The 20,620-nt window shown below is 41.1% G+C and overlaps 1 protein-coding gene across 4 annotated transcripts in view; it reads left to right on the top strand.

Moving 5' to 3' along the window:
• Positions 1-20,620, top strand: part of sec22a (SEC22 homolog A, vesicle trafficking protein) — a 50,422-nt gene that overhangs the window by 2,225 nt on the left and 27,577 nt on the right. For 3 of the 4 annotated variants that reach the window (XM_052026433.1, XM_052026438.1, XM_052026458.1), the window contains exons 2-3: positions 6,937-7,138; positions 19,722-19,885. In XM_052026433.1, the coding sequence (XP_051882393.1) occupies positions 6,957-7,138; positions 19,722-19,885 (346 nt within the window). In that variant the 5' untranslated portion in view covers positions 6,937-6,956. Of the gene's footprint in view, positions 1-6,353; positions 6,455-6,936; positions 7,139-19,721; positions 19,886-20,620 lie in introns of all 4 variants that reach the window. The other variant, XM_052026448.1, reaches the window with a different exon arrangement.

The following is a 20,620-nucleotide window of genomic DNA, read 5'->3' as shown; positions in this document are numbered from 1 at the left end:
ATGCTGAGGTACATCCCTCTTTTCTTCCTTGCCCCCATTTTCTTAAACTATTTGACAGAATTATCTTTTGCCGTGCAAAAGTAAACAGATGGAACACAATACATGAATAGAATGTAGAACAGTACAGCACAGGACAGGCCCTTTGGCCCACAGTGTCTGTGCTGATCATGATGCCAAATTAAACTACACCTATCTGCCTGCAAATAACCCATATCCCTCCATTCCCAACCTGTTCATGTGTCTGTCTAAATGCCTCTTAAACATTGTTATCATATCTGTTTCTACCTAACACTTCCCTTAGCAGTTTCCAGGTACCTAGCACTCTCTGTGTAAACAAAACTTGCCTCTTTTAAACACCCCCCTCTTGCCTTAAATCTATGCCCTCTAGTATTTGACCTTTCCACCTTGAATATCCACCTATCTGTGCCTCTCATAATTTCATACTCCTATCAGGTCGCCTCCGATGCTCCAGAGTATGTATGGGGAACATGACTTTGCTGGAAGGGACTTCAGCAACTGCAAGCTTAAAAATAAAACTAGGCCATTCAGAAGTAAAGTCAGGAAGACTTGCATATGAAAATTTGGAATTGCCTCAATGAGAAGGCTGTTGTTGGTGGGTCAATTAATGTTTTCCAAACTGAAACTGACAGTTCTTTGGTATGAGGTATAATAGGTAGATGGAGTTCAGATACAGATCAGCCTTGATCCATTTAAATGGTGGAATGGTTAAGTGGCTGAATGATCTTCCCTGTTCACATCTTTGTTACTGTTTAAGTTCTATGTGCTTCAGGAGTTAATGACTCCTGAAGATTTCAGAAAAAAAGTTTTCAAAGATTTGTTTCCAGTGGATTTTCCAGGCTGTTGGCCTTAATAGCCTTGGTAGTTTTACAGTGTGACTTGTAGCTGGCTGCACAATAGAACTTAGTTCACATATTGCAACATGAATGCCTTTAATCGCTTATGTGGAGCTTTGTGGAATGGTTTAAGAAAAACCATTCCCAGCTGGACATTACATTCAAAACTGAATTCGGCGATTTAAAGGTAAGAAAATTTGAACAGCTAGTTTGGATTCAGATGTTGAATGAAGACTGTCAGCAGATGATAAAGTGGTGTCTCCAAACAAATACTTTCATCACACTGAAAATGATTAAGAATGACTTGCTCCCATACTGCAATCTGTAAATAACATCTTGAAGGACTGGTCTGCATCTTATTGGCTCCTTGCACTGAAACTTGCCAAGCAATGTGGACTTGGAGTTGCGCTGATCCTTAACTCTTTCAAGGTTTCCAGGGTTGGAGAACATGAAGAGATCTATTCTCATTACCAATGGATCTTTTTTCTCTTCATGGCAGTCCCTCAAGGTTGAGGATGACTTGCTTCCACTCCAATATCGTAGGTTCTGAGGTGATTAAAGCATCCAATGCAGGATTTCCAGACTCTGCCACAAGTTGAGTAAGGTAATGCTTGACAGGATGGCTGGGTGGATTGGTTTTTTTTATTGTCAAATACACCAGGGTGCAATGAAATTCTTTGCTTGCGTGAAGTTCACAGAGCAAACGGCATACGTGGTTATAGTAAATACAGCGAGCACAGTGTGATGAGCCAGGTTGCTACTTGGTGAGTGTCCCTTTAAGGCGCCTGAACGGTAGAGTGTGGCTTTGTCTGACTACTGTGAGTGAGAGCGGGGAGCTTCTATAACTGGAATGCTGCGGGTGTCTGAGGGAGGATTCACTGGAGTGCTGGCAACTGCAGACGTGTCTGAAAGCTGATTTCCAATTGGCCACAGACAGACAGAGAGAGAGAGACATGAGAGTTGGTAGCACTGACTGCCAGCCTCTGTATTTATGAGTGAAGCACAATCATTGTGACTGTCACTTTACAATCCATACATGGATTTTTGGAGAAATCTGTGGAGTCCACTTTGTCGTTAACCTGTAACAGGAATCAGGTATATGTGTGGGCGGCCACGTATCGAGTGCCTTCGGTGTGGCAGATATTTCTGAGCCTAGCAGCGGAGATACTTCTACCTCAAGCAGAATGGCCTTTGAATCAGTTGGGATGTTATGTGCTTCTGCTTGTTGTGCATGGCCTCCACAAGCTCCCATCAGTGCCTTCTTCAATGCTCCTTCCCTATTTCATTGGTCATGGACCAGTGATTCCTATGAGACAGGGAGGATGTTATTTTTTTCAAACCTTGTGTGTCTACTGGTGTGCCACAGGGGTCGGTTGTTGTTTGTAATTTATATAAATGAGTTGGATGTAAATGTACAAGGCATTGTTAGTAAGTTTGCGGATGATACTGAAATGGCTGATGTTGTAGACGATGTAGAGGGTTATGAAGAATTACAGGGGGATCTTGATCAGCTGGGTATGTGGGCTGAGGATTGGCAAATGGCTTTCAATACGGATAAATGGGAGGTATTGCGTTTTGGGAAAACAAACCAGGGTATGGCTTGTACAGTGAATGGTAGGGCTCTGGGGAGTGTTGTGGAACAGAGGGATCTAGGAGTGCAAGTGCATAGTTCGCTGAAAGTGGCACCTCGTGTAGATAGTGTGGTGAAGAAGGTGTTTGGCACGCTGGCCTTCATCAGTCAGGGCATTGAGTATAGGAGTTGGGAAGTTATGTTGCAGTTGTATAAGGCGTTGGTGAGGCCTTGCTTGGAGTATTATGTGCAGTTTTGGTCACCCTGAATATAGAAAGAGTACAGAAAAGATTTACCAGGATGTTGCCTGGACTTGTAGGCCTGAGGTACAAGGAGAGCTTGTGCAGACTAGGACTTTGTTCCCTGGAACATGGGAATTTGAGGGATGACCTGATAGAGGTATATAAGATCTTGAGAGGCATAGACCGGGTGAAAGCACATTGTCTTTTTCCCAGAGAGGAGGTGCTAAAAACAAGAGGACATAAGTTTAAGATCAGAGGTGAGAGATTTAAAAGGGACATCAGGGGCAGCTTCTTCACGCAAAGGGTGGTGTGTATTTGGAATGAGCTGCCAGAAATAGTGGCTGAGGCGGGCACATTAGCAGCACTTAAAAGGCCATTCAGGAGAGGTTTAGAGGGCTATGGGCCAAACATGGGCGAATGGAACTAGCTCTCTGGGCAACACAGTCGGCATGGACGAGTTGGGCTGAAGGGCCTGTTTCCATGCTGTAAGACTCTATGACTTTGAGAACATCCTGAAGTATTTTCTCTGTTCTTCTGGGAATCTCTTTCTGTGACAGAGCTTGGAGTAGAGTGCTTGTTTTGGGCATCTAGTGAAAGGCAGGCAGACTGTGTGGCCAGACCACTGGAGCTGGCTCAGTGTAATTAGAACCTCAAAGCTGGAACTGTTGCCTTGGGTGAGAATTTGACATTAGTTCACTTATCCTTCCAATGCATTTTGGGATTTTGTGGTATGTTTCCAATGCTTCTATGTGCCCACTGTAATAGTGCGTGTCTCTGAAGCATATGCAGGAGGGTGGAAATCACTGCTGCCTGATAGATTGTGAGCTGGGTTTGAGATCTTGATCTTCAAGACTCTTTCCTCAGATGGACAAAGCCTGTGCTAGTGCACTGGTGTAATCAATGTCTGCCTTCTCTGAGAGCTGGCTCCTGAGAGATGAGAAGGGATCTATATTTTCCAGGATCTTATGGAGGATGGGGGGCAGTGTTTTGCAGCAGGGGCAGGTTGGTAGAGGACTTTTACAGATGATTAATGTAAGGCCTATTCTCTCTGTATACTTGGGGTGAACAAATCAACGATGGCTTGGAATTCAGCTCCTGTGTGTGTTTGGTGAATGGAATTTGTTGCATGTTAGGGCACAGACAGAAGTGCTTTGAACGTCCTCATGTCACAAACCAGCAACAAAAGAAACACACTGAGCATGATTTAGTGTTAAAAACTATTTTATTAATCACTACTTATGATAATACGTAAAATAAAAGTTAAAATGTTAGTATGTTAGAATTCAAAAATGTTAAACCTCGAACGTTAACCCCAAAACTAAACTCTTCGTGTGTGTGTGTGACAAAGTCCAAAACTCCCAGTTCCGGAATGGTTCTTAAAGTTCAGTTCCGCAAGCCATAAGGTGAAACATGAGCAAGGGCTTCTTCAACAACCACCGTTGTCTGAAGATAAGATGTAGATGTAGAAAAACATAGAGAGAGTACATACGAAATCCAAATGTTCCACGATGGAACCCAAACGACACTCCAGTGTTTACTCGGTAGTGACTTCCTCACCCCGAAAAGCATCCGAATCGTGGTCGTCCACACACAAATACCTGTTTCCTTCTACAGGTCAGCAACAAAGTGAACTCCACCGGATTACTTCCAACTTCCATACATGGATTTCAGTGGTAAACACAGTTATTGTTTCTCATCCATCGATAGAGAAAAACAAGCAGGCTGGTGTCTCTCTCCCTTCTCTCTCTCCTTCTTCTTCAACAACGTCATTACGTCCTTTATCTTCTATTGACGTAAGCACGCCCCACACACACATACACACACACTCTCTATCTTAAAGGGACTTTCACTGAGTCCGTAACACTCAAGTTTAATAGCAGCTGAATATGGAAGACCAATTTGGAGCACATGTGAATATACATACAAATTAGGAACAGGAGCGGGTGACGGCCTCTCAAATTTGCTCCCCCATTCAATAAGGTCATGGCTGTTTTGAAACCTAAGTCCTGCATTCCTACCTACCCCAGCAACCTTTCATCCTTTACTTAGCAAGAATTTCAATGCTTCTGCCTTAAACCTGCTTTCCTAGCTACCTTTTTATCATCAGCAAATTTGGCAACCATACCTTTGGTGCCTTCATCCAGGTCATTTATATAAGTTATAACATGTTGAGACCCAGTTGATTCCTGTGGTACCACTCGCTGCATCTCGTGCTGCAATGGTTAGCAAAGATATGGGTGGCCATCATTAGTTCTGCCCCTGCCTCAGCAGATGAGCTGAGGCAGGGGCAGAACTGATGATGTAATGGAGGTGTAAATGGATGGTCTTAGTGGTGGATTGAATATGAGCTCTAAAACTGAACATAAAACAGCAAAGTTGTGAAACATCTACTTTGTTTCATAAGAATATAATACATAAGGACATAAGAAATAGGAGTAGAAATCGGCCATCTGGCCTATAGAGCCTGCTCCGCCATTCAATGAGATCATGGCTGATCTGGCCGTGGACTCAGCTCCACCTACCTACCTTTTCCCCGTAGGCCTTAATTCCCCAACTTTGTAAATATCTATCTAACTATGTCTTAAATATATTTAATGAAGTAGCCTCCATTGCTTCCCTGGGCAGAGAATTCCACAGATTCACTGCTCTCAGGGAAAAGCAGTTCCTCCTCATTTCCGTCCTAAATCTACTCCCCTGAACCTTGAGGCTATCTCCCCCAGTTCTAGTCTCACCTACCAGTGGAAACAACTTTCCTGCCTTGATCCCTTTCATAATTTTATGTTTCCATAAGATCCTCTCTCGTTCTTCTGAGTTTCACATAGTTGCCAGGTGCAAAAATGGAGTCGGTGTCTAGGCAACAACGTTTGTGACAAAGGCTGATATTTTGTCGACTACATTTTAAATCCTTGTATACTAATTTACCAGCTGTTCTTGCTGTACAATATTTCAAGTGATATATTTGAGCTTGACAGCAGAGCGGTAAAAATGTGTTTTGTTTTGTATGGCGGGGAGATTAATAAAGGCATGAGTTTCTACATGGCACACAACTGGAATGAAGATTTATTCTGATGTTATTGTAGCTTATAAAAATTTAGCCTGGAGCAATGAAAAGTTGTAAAACTTCTCTTATTAATTTAAACATGGTGTTAAATTAAGAGTGTGCTAAAAGATAAAGCAATTAAGTAGCTTAATTAGTTACAGATGAAACATTTTTGCAGTATTCCTACTGTGTTCTTAAATAATTTGGACTATATTAGGTTAGGGAATCTGGAAGTTTTTTTTGGCTACTTTATTCCCATTGCCCTTTTCTTTTGAAAGCAGCAATGTAATATATGTTTTTATGCTGTTGCTGACGGTTAGCTTCTCTAATTAGTTATTCTTCTTTCTTAAGCCAGAATGGCAAACATTGGTTGGCAATCTAACCATAGGATCTGTTGCCACCAAGCCTGAACCTTTGCTTCTCACTCTCCCTGCTGAGACTTCTGGCTGAGGCCTCTCGATCAGAAGGGGGATTGTTTCTTTCGGTGGGATACTGAAGCCAAAGATAGTTCAGGGCAGTTAAAAAAGACTGGATGTGTTGGAAATCTGAAACAAATACAGAATATGTGGTTACTGGTACCTGTAGTGGAACGGCAGAATAATACATCTGGTCTAACCTGAGTGACAAAGGACTTATTCTCTTCACAGGTATTGTCCAACTTGTGGAGCAGTCGGATAATACCTGCAAAATGCAGCAATTTCAACTTTTGTACTGTCAAATCATCAACACTGCTGAGACAGCTACTTCAGTATGTATGAGGTGTTGAATGTTGCACCTTCCTTATTGTATAGCTTTGTGAGAAATCACACGGACATCTGGGGGATAGATTAGAAACAGCTGACAATTTATGAATAGCATTTACAGTAGGTAGCATATTTCAATGCCTGAATGTAATATCTGAAGAAATGCTGATGGAACCCACTTGGTGTAGCTCTGTACACTTTCAGATTGTTTAGCATATTCTACGGTGAACAAGTTTTGTTTCTTTAAATATCCAATAATATTGTGATTCACCTTGACTTTTTGCTCTTGCCTCACAGTAAAAATATATTAGTTATTCTAATGTTCAAAATCAGATTTATTGTCACTGACATATGATGTGAAATTTGTTGTTTTGCAGTAGCAGTACAGTGTAAAAACAAAATCTATAAATTACAAAAATAATATGTTTTGGATGTTGCAATTAAAATGCATTAATTTACTGAAACCATTTCCTTAAATGTCTTTCAGCATCCCAGGGGCTGTCGGAAATGTCCATGGTCCTGTTTGCTTCAGTGGTGCGTGTTCGAGATGGCCTTCCACTTTCTGCTTCAACAGATTATGAACACAATAAAGGAGTACAGGAGAGCAAGAAGCATCTTAAAGTGCTGTCAAAAAAACTAGGCCATCTGCCCGATCGATGTACTCTGAAAGATGTACCCTACAATATACAGTAAGTTATTGATATTCCCATCCTCTCTTTGCTTTAAAAGGAACTGAAGAATTTTTAAAATGTTATGTCTACCATTTTGTGGATGTTAGTTGCTGGAACGGGATTAGGCCATTTAGCCCTGAACTCCAAATAATTAATATGTTTGTTTTATTTTAAAAGAAGCTATCATAACTTTAAAGTAAACTGCTGGCCAAGCATCAGTTGCCATTTGCAAAGGCAAGTTCCAAATTTCTACCACTGCTTGCCTTGCTGTTTCATAGAGTCATAGAGCTGTACAGCATAGAAACAGGCCCTTCAGCCCACCACATCTATGCTGACTATCTTGCCTGTCTATACTAATCCCACTTGTCTGCATTAATTCCATATCTCTCTATGCCTTGCTGATTCAGGTACCGGTCCAGTTGCCTTTTAAATGTTATTAATGCTCCTGCCTCCACCACCACTTCTGGCAGCTCATTCCAGATACTGATTAATCTTTGTGTGAAAAGTTTACCCCTCAGATCCCTTCTAAACCTCCTCCCTCTCACCTTAACCATGTAGTTTTGGACACCCCTACTATGGGAAACAGACACTGGTTATCTGCCCTATCTATGTCTCTTTTGACTTTATATGACTCTATCATGTCACCTCTCAGCTTCCTTCACTCCATGAAAAACAGACCTAGCCTATCCAATCTCTCCTGCTGACTCAAGCCCTCCAATCGAGGCAACGTCCCTGGGAACATTTTCTGCACCCTCTATAACTTAATCACATCTTTCCTACAATGTGGTGACAAGAACTGCACACAGTACTCTCAAGTGCAGTCTAACCAAGGATTTGTATAACTGTAAAATGACATCCCAACTCTTATACTCAGTGTCTCAGCTAACGGAGGCAAGAATGTCGTATGCCTTCCTCACCATTCTGTCTACCTGTGTTCCCCTTTTCAGAGAGCTATATATTTGTATCCCAAGGTCTCTGTTCAACAATAATTCCCAGGGCCCTGCCATTCACTGTGTATGTGCTGCCCTGGTTTAACTTTCCCAAAGCGCATCACCTTGCACTTGTCCAAGTTACATTTCATCTGCCATTCCTTTGTTGATCTATATCCTGTTGTAACTTTAGACAAACTTCTTCAGAGTCCACTATACCACCAATTTTGGTGTTATCTGCACATTTACTAATTATGCCCCTGCATTCTGAATTATGTATAATTTATGTTAACTTAAGTTCATATTAACTTAAGTTGTCATGTTTATAATGTACTGTGCTGCTGCTGCAAAACGCTCATTTTCATGGCATTTATATGCTGTTCATTCTCATCCAAATCATTAATATATACGACAAACAACAAAGGACCCAGCACCTATCCCTGTGGCATACCATTGGTCACAGGCCTCCTATCACCAGGAAAATTTTGTATCCAATTTGCTAGGTTACCCTGGTTGTTCTAACCTTCCAGACCTGCCTACAGTGTGAGACCTTGTCAAAGGCTTTGCTAAAGTCCATGTACACACTATCTACTGCCCTGCCCTCATCAATCCTCTTGGTCACCTCTTCAAAAAGTTCAAATCAAATTTGTGAGATGTGATTTCCCAAGCACAAAGCCATGCTGACTATCCCTAAATCAGTCCTTGCCTTTCCAAATGCTGGTAGACCCAGCCCCTCAGAATCCTCTCCAATAACTTTCCCACCACTGATGGAAGGTTCACTGATGTCATTCCCTGGCTTATCCCTGCTGCCCTTCTTAAATAAAAGGCACAATATTAGCCATCCTTTAGTTTCCCTGTACCTCATCTGAAAATCCTGGCTCAAACTTTTAGACTATATTCCCATTTCTAAATTCCCAGCCAATGGAAATCAGATTCCACTATCTACTCTATCATTTGATGTGTAAGAGTTATGACCAGGGTACAATAAGACCTTTATAGTGCCATGTGGAAGCTTTGCACCCAACCTGAACAGATTGGTTTAAAATCAACCTAATGACAGCACCTCTCATAATGTAATGCAACCTCTCTATTGGAATAGTGGTGTTCGAGTCTCTCTTCCCAAGAGCTTTCACCTACATTTTTCTGACTCTGGTGAGAGCTAACATTATAGAGATAAATCGGTTAAGGGTGCTTGTTGTAGGTGAGTGCACAATCACATGGCTCAGCATTGCCGCCAACAAACCACTGATTATAGACCACAAGTAAAGAAACATGACTAAATGACCTAGGTATACATTATAAGTTATGTCACCTCTGCATGCACCATTTTATATTTCCTGCATTTGTTTAACTCCAGGAAAGCGAAAATGGAGCATCATGTTTTGCACAGGGAGGAGAAACGTTATTGGTTGTTTACAAATGGGGCAAAGCTGTGTAAATCTAAATGGAGATTTATGTCTTTTGCAAAGCACTTTGCTCAAACTTGCTTACAGGTCAATGTCAGCCTAGGGGTCAGTTGTGCTTTTATAGTGCATGGATTTGTCACTGTCTTTTGTAAATTGTATATAATAAAGAATAGTTGGCAGAGAGCTAGAGATGTCAGTTTGGCCCCTTGTTGTTTGGCACTTGTGTAAAATTATGTTAAAAGTTGCTTTTGTTTGCTATTCTGGTTAAAACTGCCTTAAAATGAAACAAAGCCAGCTTTAACTATTGTTCAGGAGATCCATGCGTCCTAAAATCATGTTTCCCTGTTTCATTAATCGACCTAATGGCATCATATTTCTGCAGTTCCTAACACAGCCTGAGCTTGGCCTCCACCTTTTGATAATGCAGCCTTACCCAGCAAAGAGGTCAGTCAGGGTGACTAATGATGTCAGTTTTAATCCACAGTTAATGGACTTGTTGAAAGCACAGGCCTCGAGGGTCTTTTTTCTTTAAAATAAAATATATGTATCCAAATTTCTATTTTTGCTTTTAAGTTTTGTAGATTAATGCTGATGAGTTTAAGTCATTTATATTCCTCTCCATTGCAAGTATTGTTAGTGTTCAAACAAAACAGTGTTAGAGTCCCATCTATACTTTGAATGAAACTGTCACTCGTTTAATAGTTTGCTAAATTTTTGCCTTTGTCTTTCCTTGATCTAATCTATACATTGATTGCTCTGCATAAAGTGGATTTTCCTGACATCAGCACACAATTTATTTTTACTAGTTTGAATCTAGCTCTTGACCTGCAATGTAATATTTTAGATATACCTTTTTTAATTTCCTTAACTGTCTTCCACATTTCTATAAGATTGTCCACAGATGCTATTTTCCAGATAAGATTCACAATCTATATCAACCATTTGGTTGAGGGGATAATATGTAACTTCTCGAAGTTTACTGATGACAGAAAAATAAGTAAGAATATCTGTAGTGATCAGGATGCTTCAAAGGGGATATAGACAGGCTGAGTAGGCAACCATTTGGCAGATGGAGTATAATATGTAAAAATATGAGGTTATCCACTTAGATTAAAAAAAACAGAAATGTTGAGTATTTTTGAAATGGTGAAAGGTTGGGAAATGTTGATGTTTAAACGGTAAAGGCTGTTCTTGTACACAAGTCATGAAAACCTAACATGCAGTTGCAGCAGGCAGTTAGGAAGAAAAATGATTGGTTGACAGAAATTCCCAAACTACAACGCTGATTACACTTCCAGAAGTACCTCATTGGGTGTACAGCATATTCAGATATGCTGAGAATCATCCCTCCTTTCTTCCCTGCCCCCATTTTCTTAAACTATCTGACAGAATAGTCATTAGCCATGCAAAAGTAAACAGTTGGACCATCGTACATGAATGGAACGTAGAACAGTACAGCACGGGAACAGGCCCTTCAGCCCATGATGTCTGTACCGATCATGATGCGACATTAAACTAATCCCATCTGCCTGTACATGATCCATATCCCTCCATTCCCTGCCTGTTCATGACCCATTTTAAATGTCACTATCATATCAGCCTCCAATGCTCCAGCAAAAACAATCCAAGTTTGTCAAACCTCTCTTTATAGCTAATACTCTCTAATCCAGGCAACATTATCTGTCCTGTTCTAAACATGTAGTCGCCACGGCCAGGAAAGTGCACCAGCACCTCTACTTCCTCAGGTGGCTAAAGAAATTTGGTATGTCCCCTTTGACTCCAATTTTTATCGATGCACCATAGAAAGCGTCCTATCCAGCTGCATCATGCTCTGCCTGAGACGGCATGAAACTGCAGAGAGTTGTGGACACAGCTCAGCATATCATGGAAACCAGCCTCCCCTCCATGCACTCTTGTCTACGCTTTTCGCTGCCTTGGTAAAGCAGCCAACATAATCAAGGACCCCACCCACCTCTCTTATCTCCCCTTCCACTGGGCAGAAGCTACAAAAGCCTGAAAGCATGTACCACCAGGCTCAAGGACAGCTTCTATCCTGCTGTTATAAGACTATTGAACAGATCTCCTGTACGGTAAGACGGACTCTTGACCTCACAATCTAGCTTGTTATGGCCTTGCACCTTATTGTCTGCCTGCACTGCACTTTTTCTGTAACTATAACACTTTATTCTGCATTCTATTATTGCTTTTCCCTTGTACTACCTCGATGTACTGATGTGATGAAATGCAAAACAAAGTTTTTCACTGTACATCAGTACATGTGACAATAATAAACCAATTTTCCAATCTACATCCCACTGAACCTCTTCTGCGCCCCCTCCAAAGCCTCCACGTCCTTCCTGTAATGGGGAGACCAGAATGACCAATGTGGCATCCCCAAAGTTTTAGGCAGCTGCCACATGACTTTCCAACTTATACTCAACACCCCGACCGATGCAGGCAAGCATGCTGTACGCCACCTTTATCACCCTATCTACTTGTGTTGCTGCTTTCAGGGAGCTATAGACTTGCACCCAAGATCCCTCTGTACATCAATGTTCCTAAGGTCTGGCCATTTACTGTGTAGTTTCCTCTTACATTTGACCTTCACAGATATTATGGAACCACCTATTTAAAGGACATTTTGTTGTTATACTTAAGGTATGTGTGTGTACTTTCAAAAAGCTTTAAGCAAACTTCTATGGAATAGACTTGTTAGCAAAGTTAGAACCCATGGGATTAAAGGGGCAGATGCAAGTTTGACCAAGAAACAGGAAATGAAGACTAGAGGTTGAAGATTTGTTTTTTAAAAGCTGGAAGATATCTTAAAAGTTGATATTAGGACCTTTTTTTTGATATACAAGCTAGATTTGGTTAAACAACATAATTTCAACGTTTATACCTGACTCAGCTTGAAAATATGTTAAAGCACAAGTAACAGACTTCAGGAGGACATTGAAAGACTGAAAGGGGAAGGCATGTGGCAGAGTCAATTTGATTCAAGTATGAAGTGATACATTTCAGTAAGGACAATGAGAAGAGGTAATATAATGCAAATGGTACAGTTTTAAAGGACTGGAGAAACCTTGGTAGATACATTTTTGAAGGTGATGGAGCCAGTTGAGAAAGAGGTTCAAATCAATCATAGAATCATGGACCATACAGCACAGAAGTGGGCTGTTTCTGCCCACTTTGTCCATGCCAACTACAATGTCTATCTACGCTAATTTCATTTTCCCGCAATAGACCCGTATCGCTCTATGCCTTTCTTTTCCAAGTACCTGCCCTAACATCTTTTAAATATCCTAGTTGTATCTGCCTCCAGTACCATCTCTGGAAGCTCGTTCCAGATATTCACCACTCTGTGTGTGAAATACTTTCATCTCAAATCTACTTTAAATTTCTCCCTCTCACCTTAAAGCTTTGCCCTCTAGTTCTAGACTCCCCTGTACTGGGAGAAAGATTCTGACTAACTATCAGCATCTGTGGTAGGAAAAGGACATTTGTAGTCATGTAGGGCCCCCGGGAGGGCTGCGCTGGGGACGAGACGGTCGCCCACCTCTTTGTGGGCTGCTGGTTTGCGAGGAGGGTGTGGCGAAAGATGAAAGGGTCCTTGTCACGTTTCATCCCCAGCAGCCGCGTAACAGAGGATTCTCTGATCTATGGGCTGTTCCCGGGGACACACACAGAAACTGACATCAACTGCTGCTGGAAGGTCATCAACTCGGTGAAAGACGCCCTTTGAGCTGCCCGAAAGTTGTTGGTCTCCCAGCGCTGCGAGATGTCCGTAGGGGAAAGCTGCCGACTGGCACATTCCAGGCTGCAGGAGTACATGCTGAGGGACGCACTGAAGCTGGGTGCAGCCAACGCAAGGGCTCGGTGGGGAAGGACTACAGTTTAGGGTTCTTCTGCCACAGGAGAGGGAGGGGCAGGTTCAGGCAAGAAAACCCCTTAAATATTGTAAATATGGGATTGGGGTATCACCCCAGGGAGCCACACGAGTGGCATCAGTGCTGTGGTTTTTAAAAAAAAGTAACACTAAGAATTGATCTGTACATGAATGTAAAGGTTTGCGCTGTTTTATTATTGTATATAGTTTGTCTTTTATTATGAATAAAGTTTATTTTGGTTAAAAAAATTTAAAAAATATATAAAGTTTGTAGTCATGGAGGGTCAACAATTCCTCCCCACCCCCCCCCACAGATGCTGCTCGACCTGCTGTTCCTCCGGCAATTAGTTTTCTTGCTCCAGATTCCAGCATCTGCAGTCACTTGTCTCCCCCCCCCGACTATCTATACCATCTATTCCCATCATAATCTTGTACGCTTCTATCATGTCACCCCTTCAGCCTCCTACCTTCCAATGAGAATAAACCCAGCTTATCCAGTCTCTCTTTATAACTACAGCGTCCTGGTGAATCTCTTCTTCACTCTCTCTATTGCTACCATAACTATACAATACTCTTAAGTGCAGTCCAACAAATGTTTTGTGCAGCTGCAATATAACATCCCAACTCTTATATTAGAAGAATGAGAGGGGACCTCAGAAACATTTCGAATGTTGAAAGGACTGGACAGAGTAGATGTGGCTAAGTTGTTTCCCTTGGTGGGTGAGTCCAGAACAAGAGGGCACAGTCTTAGAATTAGAGGGTACTCATTTAGAACAGAAATGAGGAGAAATTTCTTTAGCCAGAGGGTCGTGGATTTATGGAATTCGTTGCCACATACAGCCGTGGACGCCCGATCATTGGGAGTGTTTAAGGAGGAGATTGATAGTTATCTAATTAGTCAAGGTGTCAAGGGATATGGGGAAAAGGCCAGGAATTGGAGTTAGATGGGAGAATAGTTTAGCTCGTGGTGAGGTAGTAGAGCAGATTCGATGAGCCGAATGGCCTACTTCTGCTCCTTTGTCTTGTGATCTTGTGATTACCTCCACTTATGAAGGCAAGCATACCAAATGCTTTTTTTTACTCTCCTATCCACCTGTGTTGCCACTTTCAGGGAGCTATGGGCTTGCACCCCAAGGTCTCTGTGTGCATCAGTGCTCCTAAAGTCCCTGTCATTTACTGTATATGTCCTCCTTGTGACCTAGTAATCTTTGACTTGGTTACTGGAGATATGGGTTATAAAGGAAATTATACGTATTTTATACTGGTGAGGCTTCAGTTTAAGTAGTGTTTCCATTTCTATACACCACACATTTGGAAGGATATGAAGCTCTTGGATTGATTCTGGCTTTCCATTTGGGAGATGCTGAGATTGTGATCCTTGGAAGAGGGATGGTTCAAAGCAGATTTGATGGAAGTGTGTTTTGATAGGAGTAATGTATTTCAGATAGCATAAGGATTAGTAACCAACAGACAAAGATTTATAGATGTATACAGAAGAATCAGAGGTCACAGGAGGTATTCATATTTTAACACAGTGCACTCTCTGAGAGTGAAGGAATCACATTCATTTGTAACTTCCAAAACAGAAAAGGAACAGTATTTGGAGAGAGAGAATTTACTGGACTACTGGGAAAGTATGTATAGTGGGAACAATTGGATTGTTGAGTTGTTAAGAAGGCATATGGTGTATGGGCCTTCATTAGTTGGGGTATTGAGTTCAAGAGCTACAAGGTAATGTTACAGCTCTATAAAACTCTGGTTAGACCACACTTGGAGTATTGTTTTCAGTTCTGGTCGCCTCATTATAGGAAGGATGTGGAAGCTTTAGAGAGGGTGCAGAGGAGATTCACCAGGATGCTGCCTGGATTGGAGAGCATGTTTTACGGTTGAGCGAGCTAGGGCTGTTCTCTTTGGAGCGAAGGAGGATGAGAGGTGACTTGATAGAGGTGTACAAGATGATAAGAGGCATAGATCAACTGGACAGCCAGAGACTTTTTCCCAGGGCGAAAATGGCTAACACGAAGGGGCGTAATTTTAAGGTGATTGGACGAAGGTATGGGGGGATGTCAGAGGTAAGTTTTTTTACACAGAGTTGTGGGTGCATGGAACACACTGCTGGCAGAGGTGGTGGAGGCAGATGCATTGGGGACATTTAAGAGACTCTTAAATAGGCACATGAATGATAGAAAAATGGAGGGCTATATGGGAAGGAAGGGTTAGATAGATCTTAGAGTAAGATAAGATGTCGGCACAATATTGTGGGTCAAAGGGCCTGTACTGTGCTGTAGTGTTCTATGTTCCTTCAAAACACTGGTGGACTGAAGTCAAAATCCAGCTCTTTTATTTTGCTGACATTGAGGGAAAGGTTGTTGTCATGACTTCATATCACTTAAGCCCTCTATCTCCTTCCTGTACTCTGACTCATTGTTATTTGAGATACGGCCCACTATTAGTGGTATCATCTGCAAGCTTGTGGATGGAGTTAGAGCAGAATCTGACCACGCAGTCATGAGTATATAGGGAGTAGAGGGCTGAGGATGCAGCCTTGCGGGGCACCAGTGTTGAGAATAATTATGCTGGAAGTGTTGCTGCCTATCCTCACTGATTGCGGTTTGTTGGTCAGAAAGTCAAGGATCCAGTTGCAGAGGGAGGTATTGAGTCCCAGGTCTTGGAGTTTGGTGATGTTTGCTTGGAATTATAGTATTGAAGGCAGAGCTATAATCAATAGTCTAACATAGGTGTCTTTACTGTCCAGATGCTCTAGAGATGAGTATAGGGCCAGGGAGATGGCGTCCACTGTAGATCTGTTCTGGTGATAGGCAAATTGCAGTGGGTCAAGGTTTATCAGGAGGCTGGAGTTAATGCGTGCCATGACCAGCCTCTCAAAGCACTTCATGATGGTGGAAGGCAGGTTTTCTGGTTGATGTGAAGAATTTAAAAAAATTGTTGTGGCTTTACTCGTGTTACAAAAACGATCCTCCAGTTTCCCTTAAAGTAAATTTTTCTGTTCAGGATTAGTGTGCCTTTGCTGGGAAATAGAACACTTGCCAATTGCTTGGTCAGCTCTATTTTTGTCTTCCAGTTAACACTCCCACATTAGAGGAAAAGTCCAACTACTTTTCTATAGCAGTATACCTCAAGCATAACCTCAAAGTCATTCAATACTGAACAACTCTGGCAGTTTGGAGTAAAGTGACTGTACTGTCTCTTATGCAAAAAAACAAACTGCTGGAAGAACTCAGTGGTCAGGCAGCATCTGTGGAGGGAAATGGACAGTTGATATTTCGGGTCGAGACCCTTCATCTGGGTCTAGATGAAGGGTTTTGACCCACAAAGTCAAGTGCCCATTTCCCTCCACAAATGCTGCCTGACCTGCTGAGTTCTTCCAGCAGTTTGTTTTTTGCTCCAGATTCCCATGTCTGCAGTCTCTTCTGTCTCCATACTGTCTCTCATTATGGACCATTCTCTGCTGCGACTCCATGCCGACTTGGAATTAGCTGATGCTTCCTTTCGTCAGAGAAATTAGGGTTTTTGTTTCCATGTCCAGCAGGACTTAAACTCAGCCCCTGGAGAAGAAAGGGCAGAACCTTAAATGAATTGTGCCACCCTGCATTTCTACCTATAGCTCAGAATCAGGTTTATTATCACTGACATATGATGTGAAATGTGTTGTTTTGCAGCAGCAGTACAGTGCAAGACATAAAAATTACTAGAAGTTACAAAAATAAGTAGTGCAAAAGAGGAATAATGAATTAGTGTTCATGGGTTCAAGGATCGTCTAGAAATCTGATGGCGGAGGGAAAGAAGCTGTTCCTAAAACATTGAGTGTGGGTCTTCAGGCTCCTGTACCACCTCCTTGATGTCCCGGATGGTGAGGGTCCTTAGTGCTGGATGCCACCTTCTTGAGGCGCCGCCTTCTTGAAGATGTCTTCGATAGCGGGGAGGGTAGTGCTCGTGATGGAGCTGGCTGAGTATACAACCCTCTGCAGCCTCGTTTGATCCTGTGCATTGAAGCCTCCATACCAGGCAGTGATGCAACTGGTCAGAATGCTCTCCACCGTACATCTGTAGAAATGTGCAAGAGTCTTTGGTGACGTACCAAATCTCATCAAAATCTCCTCAATAATAAGCCCATGTTATTTTCCACTGTCTTGTACAGGTCAGACAGATACTTTACATTTCTCTTCTTTCATAATGTTGTGCTTTTGGAATACTGTTACCATCTATATCAGAGACTCTAGCATGGAAACTAATAGTTAAAGCTGCCTGGTCTAGCAATGTAGAAAAGTAAGTCTAACGCTGCACGTATAAGTAATGCTACTTTGGCCAGTGTTGTGTCTGTAAATTCACAGAATAAAAGTATGGGTTCTTTTATATGGGGGGTATGGGGTTATTATGTTTGTCACAGCTTTCTGGTTCTGGTTTTGGGATGTATTTACATTGCTAAGTTTAGTGAGTTTGTTTCAATTGCAGCACCACACTTATGTTGTACTAACCAGGTTCAAAATATGTATGAAGCAGAGTGGAAGTTTATTCTTATTTATACATATTAAAAGACTAGACATGACTGGATTATGGCTTTTTTTTACAATGTGATTGCATGGTGAGTTAGTTTAATTTCAAACATAATGTAAATACATCTGAGATTGTTATCAGAGTGCAGTTAAAGGTGTACTTTTAAACTTTTAAGAGTAATGTTTAGTATGCAGGAATTCGGGTTTACAGCCAAGATTGTATATTAAGCGTAACAAGCAACCTGCTGGAAGAACTCAGCGGGTGAAGATGCATCTGTGGGAGGAAAGGAATTGTCGACATTTCGAGTCAAAACCCTGCATCGGGTAAACCATGTATCAGTCTTGACCCGCTGAGTTCTTCCAGCAAATTGTTTGTTGCTCCAGATTCCAGCATCTGCAGTCTCTTGTGTCTTCATTGTATATTTAGGGTTACTGATTTACACTGAAGCAGCAATGGTTTACCGTAGACCACATTAAAATATAGCAATCAATAATGCAAATGTTGTTATTTGTAAATTAAGATGTTAGGCAGTAATTGAAGCCTTAGGCAGTTCTTGGCTTTGCAGTATGCCAGTTTTTATAACTCACAGCCATATGGTGGTTGGGAAGTGATAAACACTGCGAGAGGATGTCTGGGGGTGAGTTTTCTTCGATCCACTTGCTTGCTTTCCTTTGTCTGATCCAGATTAACTGAAGCCATGTGAGCAGATTGTTTGCTTTCAGTTGTGTATAATGTCGCAACACCAGAGTAAAGGATAATATAGGTTTCTTAACAACACAGGGATGGCAGTATCTCTCAAAAAAAACTCTTCCACTCTATGTGCTTTGTGAGGTCTGTTCACAATCATGTACTTCTATTGCTACAGCTCTGACTCTCTGTCCCTCATTATTGGCAATGAACAAAGATGCAATCTGTTTTCCTTTAAGCCTTTCAATGAATTTTACTTTTATAGTCTGCACAATGCAGTAAAACTAGCCTTGTTCTTCCTATTGCCATCTGAGTTTTCCTTACATCTTAGCAATAAAACTTGGGACATAGCTTTGAAATGATTGATAGGAATTGCTTTGCCGTTTGCATGGTTTTCTAACATTAATGTTTGCTTTCACATTAAGCTCTTAGAGCAATGTTGAAGAGTGATGTAATAACAATGAAATAGATGCAGTGTAGACTGCTGGAATGCTATGAACAGAAGGACTGTCGCAATTCGGGAAAATAGGTCACCATCTCCTCGAGAGCAATTAGGGTGTTATAATTCCATGTGTGAACAAAAAAATTAAGATTCACTGTGGTTACAAAGAGAGATTTAATTTTGGGGTTTTCAGTAGTGCTGCAAAGGTTGAAGTTGACTTGATGGCACTCTTTAAGATGTGAAGGGAGGCATGAGTAAGCGGTCTTTAGATTGTTTCCCCTGTTCAGTGAGACTTGCAGCAAGTTTATTGCAAGTTATGATAATCAAAAGAAAACTTATTAGGGAGTTTGGAATATATTTTAACAGTGAAGATTTTTTTTGTGAAAACACTTCTGCCAACAACTGAGATAAAATCTTTAAATTATTTGACAAGTGAAAAGGAGAGTAGGATTAAATTAGATGGCTCATGAGAAAAACAGATTTACTGTTAATGTTTTATGAGTCTGTTGCATTTAAATGCATAGTCAGTAAAATTTGGAGTACGTCTGAAATATGGCTTTGTGCTTTTTCTTTTTCGGAAGAGTCAATTGTATTTAATATATTAGCAAAATGTATAATAGTGTAATTTTTGTAATGTACATTTTGCTAAATTATTCATGAACTATTTCATCAAAGTAATTGTGGTTCATTATTTTCTTTATTGCAGATCCAATTAATTTGTCCTTTCTCTCCTTAGTTTTATAAGTTCATTAGGAGTGGGGTATATGATGATCTGCTCTGAAAATTACCCAAATGTGCTCGCTTTCTGTTTCTTGGATGAACTACAACGAGAATTCATTACTTTATATGATACAATGAGGATTAACACTGCTGTCAGACCATACTCCTTCATCGAATTTGGTGAGCTTCCAGGCTTTTATAAATCGCTTGTATGATGATAGAAGTAATGATAATTTGCCTTCTAAAGTGCTAATTTGTGGAGTGGAAAGACTTGAAAAGTGTTAATTACATATTACTGAGAGAAAGATGATACACTTTGGAAAATGTTAATCTAATTTTATTACATGGAGTATCATTTGTCATTTTGGTTCTGTAAGGTTTTGTGTATAAGTCAAACCTTTCTTTTATATGGAAATTTGAAAGGCTATTCTTGTTTAATTGAGACCAGACAGCAGTTGATCATTTTCAGGTAAATTGTGGAATAATGTACAATGAGTAATAAGCAATATATGACATTTTTTCTTTAATCATGTGAGTTATGCATCAAGGAGTTCAGCCTTTCTCGTATGAGATAACAAATTTGATAGGTGGATATGTCGTGTAGGTTAACTTGCCTCATTGGGATTTGTCTCCTTTCTTGAAGACACAACTAAAGAGCCTTGTCTTCCTCATCTCAGAAACTGGAGACGAGGCTGTGAATTAGTATCAGAAGTTGCTCTCAAATTTGAGAGCTTCAGCAGGGATGCCATCTACTCCAAGGGCTTGTTTTTACCTTTACTCAGCCTATGTCCTTTTGATATTGCTATTGGTTTATTATTGTCACTTGTACCGAGGTACAGTGAAAAACCTATCTTACATACCGAGCGTACAGGTCAATTCATTACACAGTGCAGTTACATTGAATTAGTACAGAGT

The sequence above is a fragment of the Pristis pectinata genome, chromosome 1 (genome assembly GCF_009764475.1).
Source record: "Pristis pectinata isolate sPriPec2 chromosome 1, sPriPec2.1.pri, whole genome shotgun sequence".
NCBI lineage: Eukaryota > Metazoa > Chordata > Chondrichthyes > Rhinopristiformes > Pristidae > Pristis > Pristis pectinata.
Note: the sequence above shows the minus strand (reverse complement) of the source record. Positions and strands in the feature narration are given on the sequence as shown.